Raw genomic sequence first — 20,000 nt, 5'->3', positions numbered from 1 at the left:
CACAAATACTTAAGAATCTCCTTTTTGGAAAATTTCAATGCTTCTGATACACACACATAATATCTAGGCAGAAAATGAAAATGAAAAACAAACAAACAAATCTCACAATACATATAAACGTCAACATTTTTAAATAGTATCTCTAAGCATTTGGGACAGTGCATGCTGTAGTAATGAGGTGGTTATTAGTATTAGTACAGTACTGATGCAGGTGGGGTTTTGAAGTTGAAGTGCTTTAATTCTGTTCCGAGGGGCATGAACCTCTGCTCTGACCTGGGGTTGAAGGGACCTGACATTTCAACCAGTTACAACCCCCAAATTTAATAAGCAGTGAATTTTAATTTTAATTCGCTAATAATGGCTGACAATCATGAATACAGGACCTTGTACATTTGTCTGATAGATCAGTAAGCAACAATATTGAAAATGTATTGGTAAATCATTTATGTAGAACTGTGAAATCCCTTTAGTTGTTGTAGTTATGACAAACCTGGCCTGTCAGAGGATCAAACCCCATGGAGACTAAATTTTCTCATACACACTCATGTTCACGCACACATGCGCACTCACACATACACAAGAGAGAAATCTTAATGCATTACAGCTTTAAACTTTGTTCTCTACATATCTAAAATAGAATAGATATTTGTGCTCACTCTTTCAATCAACAGAAAAGGCCTCTGTATTGTACAGCTCAGATATCAGATACAGATCCTCACTATAAACAAACAAACAAACACAAACACACACATATTCTTTGCCATTGATACCATTGAGTTTGGTATTTCACTCCATGTTCACATAGCCAGCACTGCGGCTGGGTTGGAGTCAAATGTGCATTCATCCTGTAGACAGACAAACGTGAGCTGAAAACGTGTTCTCATGCAAATGTGTGCTCTCATGCAGATGTATGATCTCATGGAAACGTGTGATGTCCTGAAAACGTGCGATCTCGTGAAAACGCATGATCTCATGCAAACACAATGCCACGGAAGTGTGATTTCATGACGAAGTGATCTGATGAAAATGCGCGATCTCATAAAAAACATTGATTTGGTTGGTGCTGGAGATGGAAAACCACACACAGACTGCACAGGTGAGTGAGTTATAGAGAGAGAGAGAGAGAATGAGGAGATGAGGGGATGAAGGGATGAAGGAGAAAAGAAAAACAAGCAAGACTACACCTGCACAAAAGTTCAGCTTTACTGCATAGCTATAGACGGGGCAGCACCACCTGCTCAAGCATAATACTGAATTGAACATATAATGCACAAAAACGCTCATTAACGGCATCCTTGCTGTCAGTGACGGTCTTATTGGACCTGTACACCGACGAGCCCCCTAAAGGAGCTGTGATTATGGGGACCATTTAGGAACCAAATCGGTAAATAAATGCAAATTTCCAAAATGCTCTTAGCCAAGACAAACCTTCTCTCCTTCTGCCGTTCTAACTGAGGTGACATCTCTCAAACCAGATACCATCGAGCATGATTTGAATTATATTACTCTTATGTTTCACACTAGGGTCATGACATTGTAATTTGTGTGTGTGTGTGTGCATGTGTGCATGTGTGTATGTGTGTATATATATATATATATATATATATATATATATATATATATATATATATATATATATATATATATATAAAATACAAATTTAATTGTATATATTTTATCCTGCATTAACTATCCTGTACAGTGCCAGTTCTTTGCTATAAGGTTTGCTTATCTAATGATAATGATAATTTGTGATTTTGTCACTTATTATCATTTTATATATATATATATATATATATATATATATATATATATATATATATATATATATATATATATATATATATATATATATATATATGATGCCCAGGCTTTAGACAGCAGTAAGACATTAGAATGGTTGAGAATGCACCACACATTATTCTGTAAATACTAGATCTACAAAACTATTTACAACACACATATAGTTTGTCTTTATATCACAGTCTATTGCATAATGGTGATAATCTTTAGTTTATAAATGTTATAAATGTACACGTAGTTCAGTAACATTTCGTTGTGTCCATCTCGGCCAGACATCAGGAATAGAAAATAACATTTCCCAGTAGCCACACCCTCTTTTAAGCCACACCCTCTAAAACCAAAGCTAAGGGGCTTACCGCAAGTGTCCCCTTCAACCCAGTAACACTGCTTCAGTCTCAGCACTACACTTTAGTTACTGAACAAGAGAAGGTATTGCAGAGGGCGATTCAGAAACTACAGTCTCACCCGCATTATTGCAATGGTTGTGGACGCCCCTACCTTCCCCAAGAATCTGCATTTGCATGGTGTTGTTTTTTTTCTTTTTGTTTGTTTTGTAATTACCCCAGTATTGTTTGTTTGTTTTGTAGTTACCCCAGTATTGGTTGTTTGTTTTGCAGTTACCCCAGTATTATTTATATGTTTTGTAGTTACCCCAGTATTGTTTGCGTGTTGTTTTTCCACAGTGATGCCAAAAGCTGCTGGACCTGTTTATCATTGTCTGTAAGTAAAAAACAATCAATCAATCAATCAATCAAATAAACAACCAAATAAATAAATAAATAAAATTTAAAAAGTCACCTCCTGGTTTCCCATTGCATTCCATTTAGACAAACAAACAAATAAGACAAATGAAAAATTAACTTAATACAGGAGAAATAAAAACTCACTTTGACATGTTTGTCAGATACATCAGAAAGGAAGACTTGCATTTCTGCTAGTGTTTCTGTCTTTTTCACGTAGTCAATGACAAATATTCTAGTTGGAGTCATACATATATATTTGTATAATATACATTCTTAAGTTGAAGGGGAAATGTGTCTAAAATATAATACAAGGGAAGTCTGTACAGGATATCTATGAGGTTATCTTTTAGAGAGTAGTTGGAGGAAAACAAAAATACTTGAGTCTTTTTTCCTATTTCTCCATAAAAACGAAGCAAAATCATTTTTAAAAAATAATGAAGGAAAAACCATGGGATCATAAATTTGATGCAAATCGCATCTTGTCTTGTTCAGTCTCTATGCTGCTGGAGCCTGCTGACTCTCTCCGGGATCCCGTAGAATCCCTGTGAGGACCAGTAGAGGGCGCCGCACGCACTGGCGGTAATGCTCCTGATGACATCTGCCGGAAGAGGGCCACCCTCTGCGGGACGGTGCGGATGGCAGCCTGCTGGGTGGAGCCTGAGGCTGCCGGGCCGGCTTGGGTCGGGCCGGCTTGCGCGGGACCGGCGGGAGGCTGGGCAGAGGCCAGTGATTCGCCGGACGAGGGATGTGGTCGGATGGCCATGGAGGTGTCGTGGGGCAGAGAAGGCTGCGAGGCAGAGAGGTGGCGTATGTCCCGGCTGAGGCTGGCCGAGTGGAGCCCCTGGGAACTCTTGTGGATGTCATTCCTCTGGGGAGACACCTGCTGGGGCTGCGGCTGTGGTTGGGGTTGCTGCTGCTGGGATGGTTGGGGCATCGAGGCAGTGGACAGCGGGGGCATCTGGACCAGGGACAGCTGGGATGCCGTGGGCGATCCGTACTGGAACGTTCGGGCGGCAAGGGGCGTCTGCACGGGTGGGCTGTACACGGCCGCCGTGAAAGAGCCGGGCGACATGACGCCACCCGGGTTGGGCGAGGAGGAGGAGGCTGGGTTTCCGGGCGAGGTGCCCGCCCCGGAGAAGGCCACGCCCTGCGCTATGCGGGCGGCCGGGGTGATGGATGCGGCTGTGCTGTAGGTCATGGAGGCGGCCTGCTGCTGTAGCTGGCTGTAGCCGAGGGGGATGGAGGTTCCGACGAAAGGGGGCTGGGCGGGGGAGTTAATTATGGAGTTGCCAGACATCGGAGTTGAGTTGGGCCCCGTGACTGACAGCTTCCGGTCCACGGGAATCACCATCTCTCGGTCCTGCTGGATGATCTGTTTCAGTAACTCGTTCTCCTGAGTGTTGAAGACCCCGGCGTTCATGTCCTTCTGGAATTTCTGCAGCAGCAAGGAGTTCTTCTTCCCTGCGAAACGAGGCAATTCCCACAGGACGATATTTCAGCCGGTGGCAACAGTCACAGTGTGTGCCATTAAACATGTGCTGAAGGGTTATAAGACATGATGTGGAAGAACACGGAAAATGTGGAAACATGAATATGATGGAGACTGAGGACCAAGGTGAAGGGAAGTCTCATGACTTGTGAAAACACATCCTAAAGCAGAAGGTAAAATTGCACCTTAGAAAGTATGTCTCAATGAATGTCTTGGATGTCTCATTAAAGGTTTTAATATTACTAAAATGTCTCAATGACAGTTAATCAAATGTAACACTAGGAAGAATGTGCACAAGTGCTAACATATGATACGCACACGCACACACTCACACACTCACACACTGACGTTGTATGTACTGGGTCATCCAGCTACTGCATTTGACATGGGGACGGTTAGTAGCACGGTGTTATTCTGAACATCATTATAATTACACTGAACACAGTCACACAACGTTTTCACCCTAGACAATTTCTCCATTGCTTGCTTAACCGTCCTGCCTGACGTCGCTGTGAACTATGAAGCTATATCTTTTCAATGCTCGTGGATATAATCTGCAGAACAGTCAGGAGTGGACAAGCTAGTCATTTTAAGGCCATTAGGACTGGAAAGTGCTAGAAAATTACAAGTCGGCATTACTAAAGATTACGTCGGGAGTGCAGGATAATGAAAAATGAGAAATCCAGAGAAAACCCTTCAATTGAAGCCTAGCTGGAAGCTTTGTGTAAATTCTCCGGCATGCCAACAAAAGGCCTTAAATGTAGAATGACTAACTGGAGACTGTAACCTGTGTTTTATTCTTGTCGGTGGGAGAAGGGAGAATCATGGATCCTAAGTGTGTGTGTGTGTGTGTGTGTGTGTGGGGGGGGGGGGGGGGGTCTAGAATTAGCTTTGCCCGGTCAGGAGGCGCAGGTACATCCTCAGCTTAGACACTAGTGGCATGCTGGGAGATCCAGACCGATCCTGTCAGCTGCTGGGACAGCCCACTGGGGAAATCAGTTCCGTGACAAGCATCGATCAGACAGTGCTGGCAGTTTGCTGACAGTGTTTCAAAATGTGTCATTCGATTTAAGTCTGATTGATTTAACCAGACCGATTCAGTTCTGTTGTAGGTTGTTTTTTTTAATAAACTCAACAAGGCATGGATAAGGACCTTTCAAAAGGACCTTCAGAGGCCAAAAAAAGATGTAGGATGTAATTCCCAACTGCTATGTTACAGAACTATTTATTTCATTTTGGGCCAATTTTCCAGACCAGATTAGGCATCAGATGAGCTGAACAAGGTAGTTGGTAAGAGTTATTGAATGAGACTACAGAGCTGTACAGTCACTAAAGGATGAACTATCCTGACCACAGCCTTGAGAGGGAACAGGAAGTCTGGCTCACTGCCCTGGTCTCCTTGTTGGATTCTTCCTTCAAGGTATAAAAACAATATTCATACTCGTCTATCACGCTATCACGCCTGAGTTCATCTGGGTTCAGAAAACCGGACAGCAGAAGAGTAAAAATACTCACACGCAGGCCAATGACTCATCTTGAGGACAGCCTCCAGAGGGAGAGGTTGGCTGGGACATGACTTTGCTATTTTTTTCTAGCCTGACCTCATCAGCCCCTTTACAAGGAGAATTATTCTAGTTTCTGTGTGTTGAGAATGAGGAAGCTTCGTCTTCTCACCAAACACAATTTGGATCTCTTTAAATTTTTTTTTTATTTTTATTTTTTACCACAGACTGAATAATTTCTTCTTCTTTTTTAGTAATGGAATTCAAACCCTGACGTTTAGGTTCCATGATGATGTCCTGGATTATGAATGTTTCCATAATCCTGCTCCTTGGATATGTCTTCCCTGGAGGTGTGAGTGATGCCCTAGCTCTAGCACACCCAGCTCATCACGTGGCTGTTAATTAGCTGATGTGCTAACTCAGGTCTGGGAGGAACAGATGGACATAAGGCATGAGAGTTAAATGTGTTTCTCAGAGCCACAAAAACCTGTGCTACAGCCTGTGCTATTGCGTGTGCTACAGTCTGTGGTACTGCCTGTGCTACAGCCTGTGCTATTGCGTGTGCTACAGTCTGTGGTACTGCCTGTGCTACAGTCTGTGCTATTGTGTGTGCTACAGTCTGTGGTACTGCCTGTGCTACAGCCTGTGGTACTGCCTGTGCTACAGCCTGTGCTATTGCGTGTGCTACAGTCTGTGGTACTGCCTGTGCTATTGCGTGTGCTACAGTCTGTGGTACTGCCTGTGCTACAGTCTGTGCTATTGCGTGTGCTACAGCCTGTGGTACTGCCTGTGCTACAGTCTGTGCTATTGCGTGTGCTACAGCCTGTGCTATTGCGTGTGCTACAGTCTGTGCTATTGCGTGTGCTACAGCCTGTGGTACTGCCTGTGCTACAGCCTGTGCTGTCAACTGAACACAGTAAATGCAGCAGCTGCAAAAGTGATCAATATTTCCAGTAACCTGGAATAGAGTCCTGATTAAGTGTACATTTTGTATAGAAGAAGAAGGACATGGACTGTACCAATACGAAGAAAAAAAGGGGGTGCAGCAAGAGTCTGACAGGACGGCTGATCCAGGGGAATAAAGATTAAGATGAACAGTTTCTCACAACCAGTCCAGGAAGCCTCACATCCAAACTCTCTCTCTCTCTCTCACACACACACACACACACACACACACACACACACACACACACACACACACACAAATACACACACACACACACACACACACACACAAATACACACACACACCCAAACCTTGTCAGTTCTTTCTATTGACCAGCATGACCTGATAAACACAACTTTCTGAAGTGTGTTATGTGGATTTCAGGATTTATTTCACACTGACAGGTGAGAAAATAGCAAACCATCACACCCTGACTATAGGGGGCAGGCTTTTCTCAATCATCCTGCATTAGTAAAGGACCACGACAATATGTTACAACATCAGAGACATCTAGACTCTTCTCCAACACCCTCCTGGTGCTGCTTACTATTGCATGTCTGCAGTATGAGAAAACTCCCACAATACCTTCATAAGCATGTGGGGGGAGTAGGCAGGGACAGCGGTGCCGATAGCATGTTATATTTGGTTCCGTTTTTTATGTTAGACGTATGCAGTCACTGGAATTTGCAGGTTTCATAAAAAAAAACCTTTGCCATGATGTGATATACAGATCACATCAGTGATCTCTACAGGACATCTCTACAGGATCTCTACAGCTCATACATTCTGAATAAAAACTACAACTTCAGTGTCCACCGAATCAAGACGCGCCAGGTTGTAACAAACCAAACACATGAACATACTGAAAATGTGCACATTCTCAGCAAGGGTAATGTAAGGATATATGAACAAGGTCGTTACATGTACGCCATTTAACATAAAGGAGTTTTTTAAGAGCCTTCACTGTGTAAAAGAGGAAAAAACATTCTAAGATTCCACACGACAGACTGGTCCGTCACCTTTATGACTCCCCTCCCTCCCCATTATCCCAGGTGTTTTCATAGGTGTGACCCAATCACAGAGGTGTACGCCTCTTGGTTTTAAAAGAAAGAGCAGGCCATGGTGAGGCGTGCTGCGTTGCCCGTGGAGCTCGAACACATGGCCACGCCTCTGCCACTTCCCCGTCTGGCCCGACTCCTGTACGGTTTTAGCGGGGTCATACCATTGAATGCGTGAGGCGATGTGTAGTGAGGGGTAGCAACAACACCATGGCAAAAACATGTGCAACATTCCGAATAAAAAGTTCCATGTACGTAGTCCAGCATTGTGTCATTCCGCATTCATGCAGCCTTATTGCCATGGTTAGCAGCGCTGCTTTCTTAACTGAAGCCCTGAAACCAGTAGTTTAACTTGCACAGTTACTGTACCTGAAATGGCATGCATGCATTGATAGGGCATAGACTTAAGTTCAGTACCATCCATAAGCACAGAGATCAATCAAGGAAGGGTCATTATTTCTGCTGTGTACTCAGTGTCATTTATTAAAGTTTGAAAATTCATGTATGAGGTAAATCAGCTTTTTATGTAGAGGAGTTTAGCTGTCTGTGTTCAATTTTTTTTTTCACTTTTGGTCTCCAAAATGTCATTGTGCTTATGATCAAAAATACCATAAAACAAATATTATTAATCATTTCTTTTTCCTTCATATTCATCAAAAAAAAACAGCTACCACAAGTTAATTAATGACATCATTAATTACATAATTAATTTAGTTTAATTTATCAGAAGCTTTTAGCACTTAGTTTTAACATTTCATTGCTTCAGTTGGCTATGGGCTGTCTGACAATTCCTTAGGATGGTTTAGGACCCTATTAGAGTACTAGAGCTCAGTGTGCATCTTCTGATGGCTTTCTGTCTCTGAAGGTTAATGAGAAGTCTGGTGATATATATGTACCAAAATGGATCCCATCACCATCATATATACTGCAAGGGCAAGTGGGAAATATATATATATCTCCTCGGAGCCTGAGAGTCCTGTGTAGTAAATTAGCAGTTCCCAGGACCGCACTCTTCTGGACAGAGATCTCGGATGTTCCTGGGATCTGCTGGAGCCGCTCGCCCAGTCTGGGGGCACAGCGCTGTTGTGCCGATTACTGTGGGAACCACTGTTGCTTTCAACTTCCACATCATATCCAGCTCTTCTCTCAGCCCTTGAGATTTCTCGAGATTGTCATAGTATTTATGACACAACTTTATCTTTTGGAGACTAGCCATTATTTATGTTGCAAAAATTAATACATTGTAGGGCTGACAAATATAATTTTATAAAGACTTAAATTATATTTTGTCTTTGAAACAGCATGTTAAATTTTGAGTAAATTAAAGTTAAAACTGATTTTATTTTAGGGACATGACACATAGATAGGGTTGGACACCACTTTTAGTGTGAAACTATTATTAGCAAGCTTCTTTCATTTTTGTAATTTCATCAATAAATGAATAGTAAATAAGACTGTACAATCTATGTTCTAATAATTTAATTTGACATTCCAATAGTAGTATCTAAATTTGATAAGAAGGTGTAGAGATTTGCCTTCATGTGTATTTACATCAGGCACCATTAAAGGGCACTATCAGGCAGAGATAGGATAGCTCTGAGGGGTCCTTAGCACATGGTGTGTAGCTGCAGCCATATAGCCGAATGCTCCTCCAGATACGCGTTTCAGAAGGCCAAGCTTCTTGTAACTGAGCCTATGATCTGCTGATTGATATCAAGAGCATAAAAGCTGCATTCTCTGTCTCTGTGTCCACTCTTTTACCAGAGCACCAGAGTGGTTGAGGAATCCCAGCACAGGCTCTGCCCAATTCCCTACCCGATAGAGAAGAACTGGTCCTCTGAGCTGGATCTCTTCAGCCACTGTGGCGATATGGCAGAGCATGGAGCAACAGCCATCGCTCTTCGCTCAGTGACCATCCTAATGCATTGTTCCTACCCCCATCTGGACTAGGTCATATGTGAATAAGCCATGAGGTAATTCAGCAGGATTCTCATGCTGATAGCCATAACCTTTGCTTACAACTGAACGAGGCTTTGAGGCTCAGTGACCCTTATTTGGAAATACGGAGTCATTGTAGCAGTAATGGAGGATTCGAAGATGACAGTGATGGGGACGTCGGCCCAATTGTGAGTGGATGAGCTACTCATTCTTCTCACCATGCCTAGTTTTGAGAGCCCATAACTACCCCATGGGAACAACATGTCTGCCCTCCAGATTTAAGTGTTCATGCAGAATGCTGCCTAGGTGCACACTGACTCAAACACTTCCTCCAACTGTGGAACACTTCCTCCAACTGTGGAACACTTCCTCCCACTGTGGAACACTTCCTCCAACTGTGGAACACTTCCTCCCACTGTGGAACACTTCCTCCCACTGTGGAACACTTCCTCCAACTGTGGAACACTTCCTCCCACTGTGGAACACTTCCTCCAACTGTGGAACACTTCCTCCCACTGTGGAACACTTCCTCCCACTGTGGAACACTTCCTCCAACTGTGGAACACTTCCTCCAACTGTGGAACACTTCCTCCCACTGTGGAACACTTCCTCCCACTGTGGAACACTTCCTCCAACTGTGGAACACTTCCTCCCACTGTGGAACACTTCCTCCCACTGTGGAACACTTCCTCCCACTCATGGCACGTCCTGGACATTCTACGCCTGTAGCTTGTCCCAGTCATGTCCACTTCTACCGCATATGGCGGATCACCAAGTTTATTCAGACTTCGATACAAACACAGTGGCTACCACACTGTTTACCTACATCACGTGCATATTCTGTCTGTCAAACAGCTATGGTGTTGGTGGCACCAACAGTGTACCAAACACCATCCATTCCAGTGGACCCAATGAACCAGCCAGTTACTCCAGTTACTCTACCAGCCCCAGTCCACTGCAACAGGCTACATGGCTGGTCCATACTCATCCATCTGTACTCCACAGCACAGACAACCAAACAGCACAGTAATGCCTCAGCCAACAAGCTGTCAGTATTCTGGCTCATCAGTTTCTCAGGCATATCATCCTCTACCCTGCCCAGTCTACAAATCAACCACCAGTCCCTCCACCTACCGGCTATTGGTTAGCCAGTCCAATCACAATGCCGGGGTATATTCCAGCAGTCTGTAGCATCAGCACCTCTGTCACCAGCCCACCAGCCCATCAACAGCCTGTGCCCAAACATCCCAAACTTAAGCATAACATTGAGAGGGAATTTACGGATTTGAAGATTGCCCTGAGCTTTCTCCTGAATCCACATCCTGAGCTCTCTGAATATTACAAATTTAGGGTACTTACGGAGCACCTGGTTCTACAAAAAGCCGAGAGCAGCTGATAACACAGTCATGTTGGCTCTGCCCTCACTACAGTGACATTATGGTCAACCTCACCAGCTTGCACACGCTCCAAAAATACTCGCAGGACACCTTGTGAGGTCCCAAAATACTTGCAGGATACCATCATGGAGCATTTGCAGGTGCATGGCCACCTCCTAATCAATAACTTAAGCCTTTACAATTTGAGAGACCTTGCAGAGTGGATTAAGATTAAAGCTCAAGCTCAGCAACTCTCATCCAAGATGGTACAGCATTGCCAGTCTTGATGGTTCAGTCTAAGAACAAGCAGTGCAGTCCAAAAAGGAGACTACCATGTCCCAGAAAAGGCCCTCAGGCCACTTAACTGAGTCCGCTCAGTTACCTGTCAAGCAGAAGAAGACCAAATGTTTCTGGACCTTTGACAGTGTCCAGTAATGTCCTCCTGTCCCAGTGAGGGTAAAAGGGTAAAAGATCATAGTCTAGACTCATGCACTCTGGAGAAGGCCCACAGTGAGTTTCACATCAAGGTTCTTCATCATATAGCACAACACATCTCAGGCATGTACCTGACCACCCCAGTGGTCAGAGGGGAAGGTTGTGCCAGTTATCCTGAAGCATGAAGGCAGAATGCTGAAGACCCAAGCAATTTTAGAGGATGGAGCAGAACAATCATCCTTCCAGCTGCTTAGGCCTTCAAGGACAAGTTCTTCTCTCTCCAGACCATGCGTCATGGTGTGGCCCATGTCACTGGCTCATCAGTCAACCTTCATGTGTCTTTCCTTGACCAGCCAAGGAACCAGTTCACATAGGCCCCGATGGTGGACCTGCAGCTGTACATGCTGAGCTCAGCTGGGCTCCTCAGGGCTTGGATGGGTTCACACCTCATGAGGTACATTTAGCTGCATGCTACTTCTCCCCTTTTAGACCAACACCCAATGGCCTCTACCAACAGGTAGAACGTCCCTAGTAGCTTGATGCGCAGCCGTAGTTGGTAGTTGTACTCTTTGATTTATTTTTTTGTTGCGATCAATTTTTTATTAGTTTTCAATGATACAGAAAACGCACACATTCCAATAATATGGTCAGATAACAGACAACCAAAATAGTCAGGATCAGTCCAGATAAACAAACGTAATCACCACAACGTCTAATGCACAGATAGACATGTAAGGAGTTAACAGCAGTCCCTTAAGAGCTGATCTGAGATCATCACACGCTGATGTCATAGCAGCCATGTCGTAGTGAAATAGCAGCGTGTGATGATCCCAGATCAGTTCTTAAAATCAACACACGCTGATGCCGTAGCAGCTGTGTCTTAGTGAAAGAGCAGCCATTGCTGTGTAAGCTGAGCGTGTGTTACGATCAAACCAGTTGTGTTTTTGGTCTTTTTGGTCTTTGTGGTAGCGGTTAAACCAGCTCCAATCTGTCTTACCAACTGCAGCTTTACGATAACTGTTAAAGGTTTGTATTGCTATATTTGTTCTTGTTAATTGATACCCCCCGTTAATGTGTTCTTTTAATTGTGTGTTGGTGTGTGCTGTCTTGTTGGTCAGGGCTTACATGTAAAATAGATTTTAATCTCAATGTGAGTATCCTCACCAAAAAAAGATTGAATTGAAATATTATATTTGTATTACATTAAAAGATGTTGACCATGAACATATTTTGACAATGTTCCAGGTAGGTGCTTATGAAAGGTTCTGAACTCAAGAATAAAATGTTAGATATATAATTCCTTGCTTATTTTTATTTTCATGCATCTTTCTGTCAGGTTAGTCATTAAATAAAATAAACAGGAAAACACAATAACAGTGTCTTCTTCATTGGGTGACATCACATTCTACGAGCCCAGTGGCCAAACCGCAGAAGATGCCTAAGGTAGCTTTGCCGTGTGGGCTTTTGAGATGGGGGGGGTGGGGGAGGGTGGCACAGGACTTGGACTGTAACGAGGAATTTACCTGCCGCCTACTCTTCGGCCAGGGCTCTCTTGAAAACGAGGTGACCTCACCTCAAGAGGGGCTCCTGGTTGGATAATGTTTTGTTTTTAGATGAAGATAGATACATCAGTCGTGAAACATTCTGTGTTCAATGCATGGTAACGTTTGGGTTTTGTCAAGATTCTTTTGTTCAGGACAAACCAAGCAATTGCAGTCCAAAAAAAAAGAGGAAAAAAAAAGACAGAAAGAAGGAAAAAAGAAAAGAGAAAAAAGTACAACGAGCACGGGTCATGACACGCTCCAACCTTTGACCTTTGTATGAGACAAAACCCCTGGTTTTTTTGGTTAGACTCATACAAATCACTTCGGTCATTGAAGTGTTTTGCAGGAGCTGGTGATGCGTCATTGTCTTTGCACTTGGTGAGTTGAGTATAAAGCCTGATTTTCAGCTTATCAGAAGCAAATGTGCACCGTGTGTGTTTGTGTGTGTGTGTTCGTTCAAACTGGGCACTGTGTTATACGGAGATTAAAGCCACAGATTGCCAGATGAACTGGAGTGAAAAGTGTTTAGGGATTTTATCAGCAACTCTGACTTATGGATGAGGTGGACATGTCCTTATTGGCCTAAACACACCTGTCCTCACTGTTACTGATGGCTTGTGAATTGCACACAAACGTACAAAAATGGATACTATATTTAAAAAAAGTCATAAAACAAGAATGCGTATGTGTATAAATGTCTAGTACCATTTAGCACAGTGCTCCCAGCTCCTGTGAACAATGGTGAATGTGAGTAAACTATGGGTTCTGTGGTTCCTTGTTCAAATAACTGTTCAACAACCTGATTTAGTTAATCAATTAAATAATAATAATAATAATAATAATAATAATAACAATGAAAAGAAGATCATAAAATCACTAGTATAAAATATAAATCTAATTTTAAAAATGTATATTTTTTATCCCAGTACTGATTTTAATGTGTAAAGTCCCATGTTGGTTTTCTGATGTCAGGTCAGGATGTGCTATATGTCAGTTCCAGGTAAGACTGGGCTTATGTTATGAAGCTGAAGTGTTATGTTTGCACAGTTTAAGGTAGGTGGTCTTAAAAATGATTAACATTCAAAGTTAAATTCAAAACTACCTTAAACTGAAGCCAGCTTCATAGAGAACCCACCAAGATCCGTATGGTGCACTAGCATGACTTAAACTGGAATGTAGAGAATTTCTAATAAGTATTCTTCAGGTAAATAAAACTTGATAAAAGCCCGTGAATGCATGGAGATAGCATTCCGTTGTTTACATGGGATGAGTCAAAGAGACACAAAACATTTTGATAATAATGTTTAAAGTAAACATTATTTGTTCTGTTGGATCATATCTAAGAGCTGGGTGGAAAAAATATTAACAACCAGACTTAAATTTGTTTTAAAAATGAAATAATTAACTGATCAGTTAACAATTGATTTTACTGAAATTTTGGCACTCAAATGTGACTAACTTGAATGGCAAATTTCTTTCTAAGAACATACTGTGAGTGTTTGTTTTTTCATCATTACTTTGCCTGAACATATCCAGAGGTTTCATCATGGAACAACACAAACACAGCAACATGAAACAAACATGTTTGTCTGAAATCACCCCCCCCCCCCACTTGTTTACTGGATTGTTTAATTTTTGGGCATACACACTCATTGTACATTCTTATCACCTATAAGATAGGCTTATTTGTTCGTTTGTTAATTTATAAAATTAACTTAAATTTATATACAAATAAACATTTTTTTTGCCTGTTTACATATCAATAACAAAACAAGCAAGAACATAAAAGCCTCATTATGACATAAAAGAGAATGTAGGTTATAGCTAATAAAAAACCACATTCAGTATTTTATGTATGCATGTTTAAATAAATGAACAAACAAACAAACAAACAATTAAATAAATAAATAAAAGCGAATTATATCTTGCTTATAAGGATGGACTTCAGTTTCTGTGAATTTTTCTGATGGCATTTTAAGGCCAGATTCTGACCGGGAAAAAAATGAATGTCAGAATCACTGGCCAAGAATGAAAGTGTCTGATATGAGGTTCAGGGGCCACGCACTCCATGGCACCAGAGTCCCCAAAGCCCCTGCACAGGTGCGCTGCAAGTAAGCTCAGGTGAGTTATGGCCAAGGTTGAAGGGGTTGGGGTGGTACAGGAAGGGTGGGGTTTGTTTGGAGGCTCATGCGGGCGAGGATTTGCCTCCTTCTGCTCACATCATGTCCGGTCTGGTTAAACACCGGACCAGAGCCCCAGCGGAACAACCAGACCCCGGCCAGGACAGCTTCATGCACTGCCTCCCACAGAACGGTGTTAATTTGCAGGTAGCATTTTTTAAAAATGAGTTACTGTATATACACTTTCTATAATACGTTACCAGTGGTGAACTTATTTAATCTGTGTGAGACATTAGGGGAAAAATAGAAAGGCATTTTAGCATACACAGAATTCATGCAGCTCGATGGCAGACAAGTGTGATGAAGGAACAAAGACACACACACACACTCACACACACACACACACACTCACACACACACACACACACACACGTGCACACTGAACAGAGAAACAGAGTGCAGGCGTGCGCGGTAGAGAGGTCGAGCGGAGCCAACGGAAGCAGCCGCGTGGGCTTACCGATGCGGTCCAGGCGGTCGATGGCCACAGTTTCGAAGGCACGCCGCATCATGGGGTACTCTTCCAGCACCTCGTTGAAGTGGTCCACAGACAGCGAGAACAGGCGGCAGTAGGTGTCAGCACGCACGCTGGCTGTACGGCGCCCCTTAGTCAGCAGGCAGATCTCTGCGTTGAACGGGAAGAGGAAACAGACTGAGTGCCACCGGGTTGCTGGGTCTCTCGCGCCGAGGTCTACGGGACCGGAGCGGAGAGACAGGGCATGTAGCAGGGTGGAGGAAAAAACTGCGTGACTGCTGTCAGAAAATAAAATTAACTCTATTGTCTGGCCATGGCGGACAATAGAACACGTTTCAGCAAGAAAACACACAAGCATACCCAACAACTACACAAATTACACTCAAGTCTGATTTGTTGATGAGCTTGACTGCATTTAGTACAAAAGAACAGGGGCATGCTGTAGCACCACCCAGAGGGGAGCAACTGAAATGCGGAGTGAAGGGAATGATGTGTGTCAATATTTAATGTCAAAGCTTCTCCTTCTCTTTGTCTTTAAACCCTCCCCATCACCGCTGAAGAAATCAGCTTTTTTACTATTAAGATCCATTTTCAAGTCCTGTGACAGCCAGGGTTTGTTTTCGGGAAATATTTTAATATCGCTTTGTTTTAATGACAGATTCCTCACAGAAGTGGATATGTGAAGTAATTTAGTCTGCAGCTCACTGGGGTGTGTGTATGTTTTCTAAAACACACCCCAGTTTGTGGTTTCAAAACAACAGCTTCGTTTCTCCTCCTGTTCTTGTGATGTCTTTAAGGTGGGGTGTCCACCTTTCGCATGTCCTCTGGCAATAAATAAACATAATTCCAACTACCAATGGGGGGGTCTGAACGCAAGTTTAAGTGCAGTCTCATTATTGCTATAACAAAGATAGAGAATTTATGAAGAACTAGTTATGCAGTTAAATTATTGCTTTACAGACAAAGGTTTTGTCAAAGAAAACATTAAAATCCCCCAGAATAAACTCTAGGGTTATATCAACATATCGATAAGTGCTTTATTAAAACTGTCTCATACTCATTCAGCTGTTTCCTTGTTATTAGGACCAGGAACAAACACCAAAAATAAGAGTTACCAAGGTGACTAAAGACCCCTGAGAGGAAAGGAACAGAACACCATAAAATGGTGCCCACGTGAGTAAACTAGCTTACTCCCAACCAATCCTCCTCCTCCTCCCAACCTCATTTGCATTCCATTATCCAATCATCCTCCTCCTCCCAACCTCACACGCATGCCATTAACCAATCAACCTCCTCCTCCCAACCTCACCCACATGCCATTATCCAATCATCGTCCTCCTCCCAATCTCACCCACATGCCAATTATTCTCCTCCTGTACACAATGGGGCAGAGCCCGGCTAGAGCCGATCCAGGACCAGCCATCCCTTCAGCCTGAATAAATGTCACAACGCCCAACACTGGACCCATCGGAATAAGACAAAGTAAAGAATAATTCATGTTTAAATCAATAGGGTGATTCAAAATCATGGTGTGTTCGCTGATGGTGAGTTTGCACACCTCTAACAGTCGTGTGTGTTTAAGCATCACTGAATGTGACGTGTTAGGTAGCGTGAGGTAATAGCATCACACGGTAACCAGCTTCTGTTGCGTTTCACGTTTAGATGTTCTGCTTGCTGGAAATTTGGTTATGTTGTTGACAGCCAAAGACACAATCATTAGTAACACATTAGCACCGTGCAGGAGTGTGTGTGAGGGAGTGTGTGTGAGAGGTCTGTGTGAGAGAGGGCGTGTTTCTGTGTAAGATTAAAGGTCACACTCACACACATACACACACACACACACACACACACACAAACACACACACACTGAAACGCACATGAGCAGAGTTAACGCCGCGAATTACAATGCTGGCACCAGATGGGCGTTCCACCGGGCCAGGTGGTGGGTGCTGCTCCGCACTGTAGAGGAGTTGTGTACGCCATCCATGCCACGGAACACAAAAGAGGAAAAAACATCCTTGTATCCTTTTAATCTCTGTTTCCCCCACGCTTCGCACATAAGGGTTCCAGGCAGATGACGAAAGGAGATCATTTAGGAATTCTGCAACATGAATTCTGTACCGTTAAGCTTCTACTTGGAATAAATGCATCTGTAAGTGTGTGAGCATTGAGAAGGAGCGTAGCCCCGAGGTCTTCAGAGCTCAGTAGGTCAGTCTTGACTCAGCCAACAGAGGGGGCTCCCACGCGGCCCCTGGGGGGCAGAGCCTGCTGCTTGCGAGCCTGATGGACAGATGGACGTTACATAACAGATCAAGCTACCTCAGTTCCAGGCAGCCTACAGAGAACACAAAGCAGAACTGCAGTGTGTACGTTGGTGGGGTGTGTGTCCGGGCGCACCTTCTAGCTCTCTGAGCTGATGCACGCAGGAAAATTCCATCAGTGGATTTTCTTCTCTTTCATTAGCTTTGTATTAATTTTGTTAATCTTTCACTCGTTCTCGCTGGTCCGTGCGGTGCACGTCATGTCACGGCGCTCATGGGCGCCTACGTGCGTTAAAAACATACAGCCCGAGCATTCCTTGGAAAATCTGCTCCTTCGCAACACACCACGCTGGTCCCCGGGGCGGGGGGGGGGTTGGTGGTGACTCACCTCCGAAGTAGGAGCCGTCTGTGAGCTTCATCTCCTTGTTGTGCTTTGTGATGACGCTCGCTACGCCGTGCTGGATGAAGTACATCTTCTTGCCCACGGTACCCTCGCGGATGATGTAATCGTTGGGCTGGAACACCTCGAATTTCAGCTTGCTCAGCATCCCTGTCACAAAGTTCGGGTCGGCGTTGGCGAAAAGGGGCATGGTGGCTACCAGCTTACGGCAGTTGAAGTTCACAATCTCCTGTGCAAAACGAAAAACACAAAAGCACAACGTGACTTATTGCTAAGGCAGCTTATAATGTTCTTTAGTTTTTCAGTTGGCTAATATGCCCGGTTAACACAACCTGAGAAGAGATATTATGACTCCACTGTTATGAACATGTTAGAGAGCTCCACTGTTACATTTAAATTTACATTTACGGCATTTAGCAGACGCTCTTATCCAGAGCGACTTACAAAAGTGCTTTGTCATTTCCTCATAGAATATATCCAAGTACAGTACAGTAGGTTAGAATTAAACATACCAATGAACTAGAATACTGTAGAATACAGGCATGAATGCTGAGACATAGAAGTGCAAAATACATAAGCTCTATCTTAAACAATGATAAGTGCTATAAACAATAAGTGCTAGAGTTTGTTAAAAAGCATAAATAGTGCCCTACAATAAGTATTAAATTAGTCAGTCAATAAGGGAGCAGTGTCAGTTGTCCTTTAAATATTCTGTAAATAGATGAGTCTTCAGTCTGCGTTTGAAGACTGCAAGGGACTCGGCTGTCTGGACAGCAAGCGGGCGTTCATTCCACCATCTTGGAGCCAGGACAGAAAATAGTTCTGAACGTGTTGGAGATCTCCACTGTTCTGACTGCCACAGGCTTTGTTTTGCTCTGGATCATACATGGATACTTCAAGAACTTCAAGTGCCATCAGGATATTTCTCCAACCACCTGGATTTGAGTTGGGACTGTGTTTTGGGCGCACTGTCATGGCAGGCATCCTGTTTGGAAAGCCAGTCTGCTTCCTCATCTTCATGTTTAGCCCTCATTGAACAGGATGCCGTTCACATGAACGTGCCTGGTAGGGTTAGGCAGAGCACACTCTGGTGGGGGGAGTCGTTGACTCTGCAGTCCATTACTTTGTGTTATACCCATGAACTTTACCATCTTTACCATATAGTACTGCTTCTTTTTACCCTGTTATACCTGCTACTGCTGTCAAATCTCCTTTTCTCTCTCTCTCTCTCTCTCACACACACACACACACACACACACACACACACACACACACACACACACACACACACACACACACACACACACACACACACACACACACACACACACACACACACACAGCTTAGCCAGGGGTTCTGACCCCAATCAAAAAGAGAGATAGTGTGTTTGATAACAGCATCCTGCCTTGGTCCTTCACCAAGGGAAAAAGGACTACAGAGTTGATCTATTTAAAGCAGCTTTATCACATGGACAGACTTGTAAAAATAGCTCTCTTGACCAGCTGTGTGTGTGCGTGTGTGTGTCAGAGTCTTAAGTTTGCTGAGTCATCAGCTGCACTCATTCTGTTGACTGCATTATAATTGCTGCGGAGGGGATGCGCCTCTACACGCATGTATGCTCTGTAATGTCTACGTCACTTATACTACAACCCTCCGAATAAACCCCACAAACGTCTCCCAAGTTGGTTTACGTGGTTTTCCGTGTGTGAGTAAACCCACCAGCTCACTTTACTGTGTTCAGGTGAGACGATAGATGGGTAGATAGATTAAGACAAACATAATTTGGCCAGGTGCTAACGAACTCTCTTGTTTGGGTGCTGGTGCACTCTAACTCTACCCTCCTGTAGTCCAA

At 43.5% G+C, this 20,000-nt stretch overlaps 1 protein-coding gene across 1 annotated transcript in view; it reads right to left on the bottom strand.

Annotated features, from left to right (window-relative positions):
- Positions 1–2,021: 2,021 nt before the first annotated feature.
- hcn1 (hyperpolarization activated cyclic nucleotide-gated potassium channel 1) overlaps positions 2,022–20,000 on the bottom strand; it is a 98,310-nt gene continuing 80,331 nt past the window's right edge. Inside the window, exons 6-8 of the mRNA XM_035526744.2 lie at positions 18,136–18,376; positions 15,472–15,636; positions 2,022–4,007 (exon numbers count right to left, since the gene is read on the bottom strand). Coding sequence (XP_035382637.1) covers positions 3,001–4,007; positions 15,472–15,636; positions 18,136–18,376 — 1,413 coding nt within the window. The 3' untranslated portion in view covers positions 2,022–3,000. The remainder of the gene's footprint in view (positions 4,008–15,471; positions 15,637–18,135; positions 18,377–20,000) is intronic.

Source organism: Electrophorus electricus, chromosome 8 (assembly GCF_041902795.1).
Source record: "Electrophorus electricus isolate QZ-2024a chromosome 8, ASM4190279v1, whole genome shotgun sequence".
NCBI classification, from domain to species: domain Eukaryota; kingdom Metazoa; phylum Chordata; class Actinopteri; order Gymnotiformes; family Gymnotidae; genus Electrophorus; species Electrophorus electricus.
Note: the sequence above shows the minus strand (reverse complement) of the source record. Positions and strands in the feature narration are given on the sequence as shown.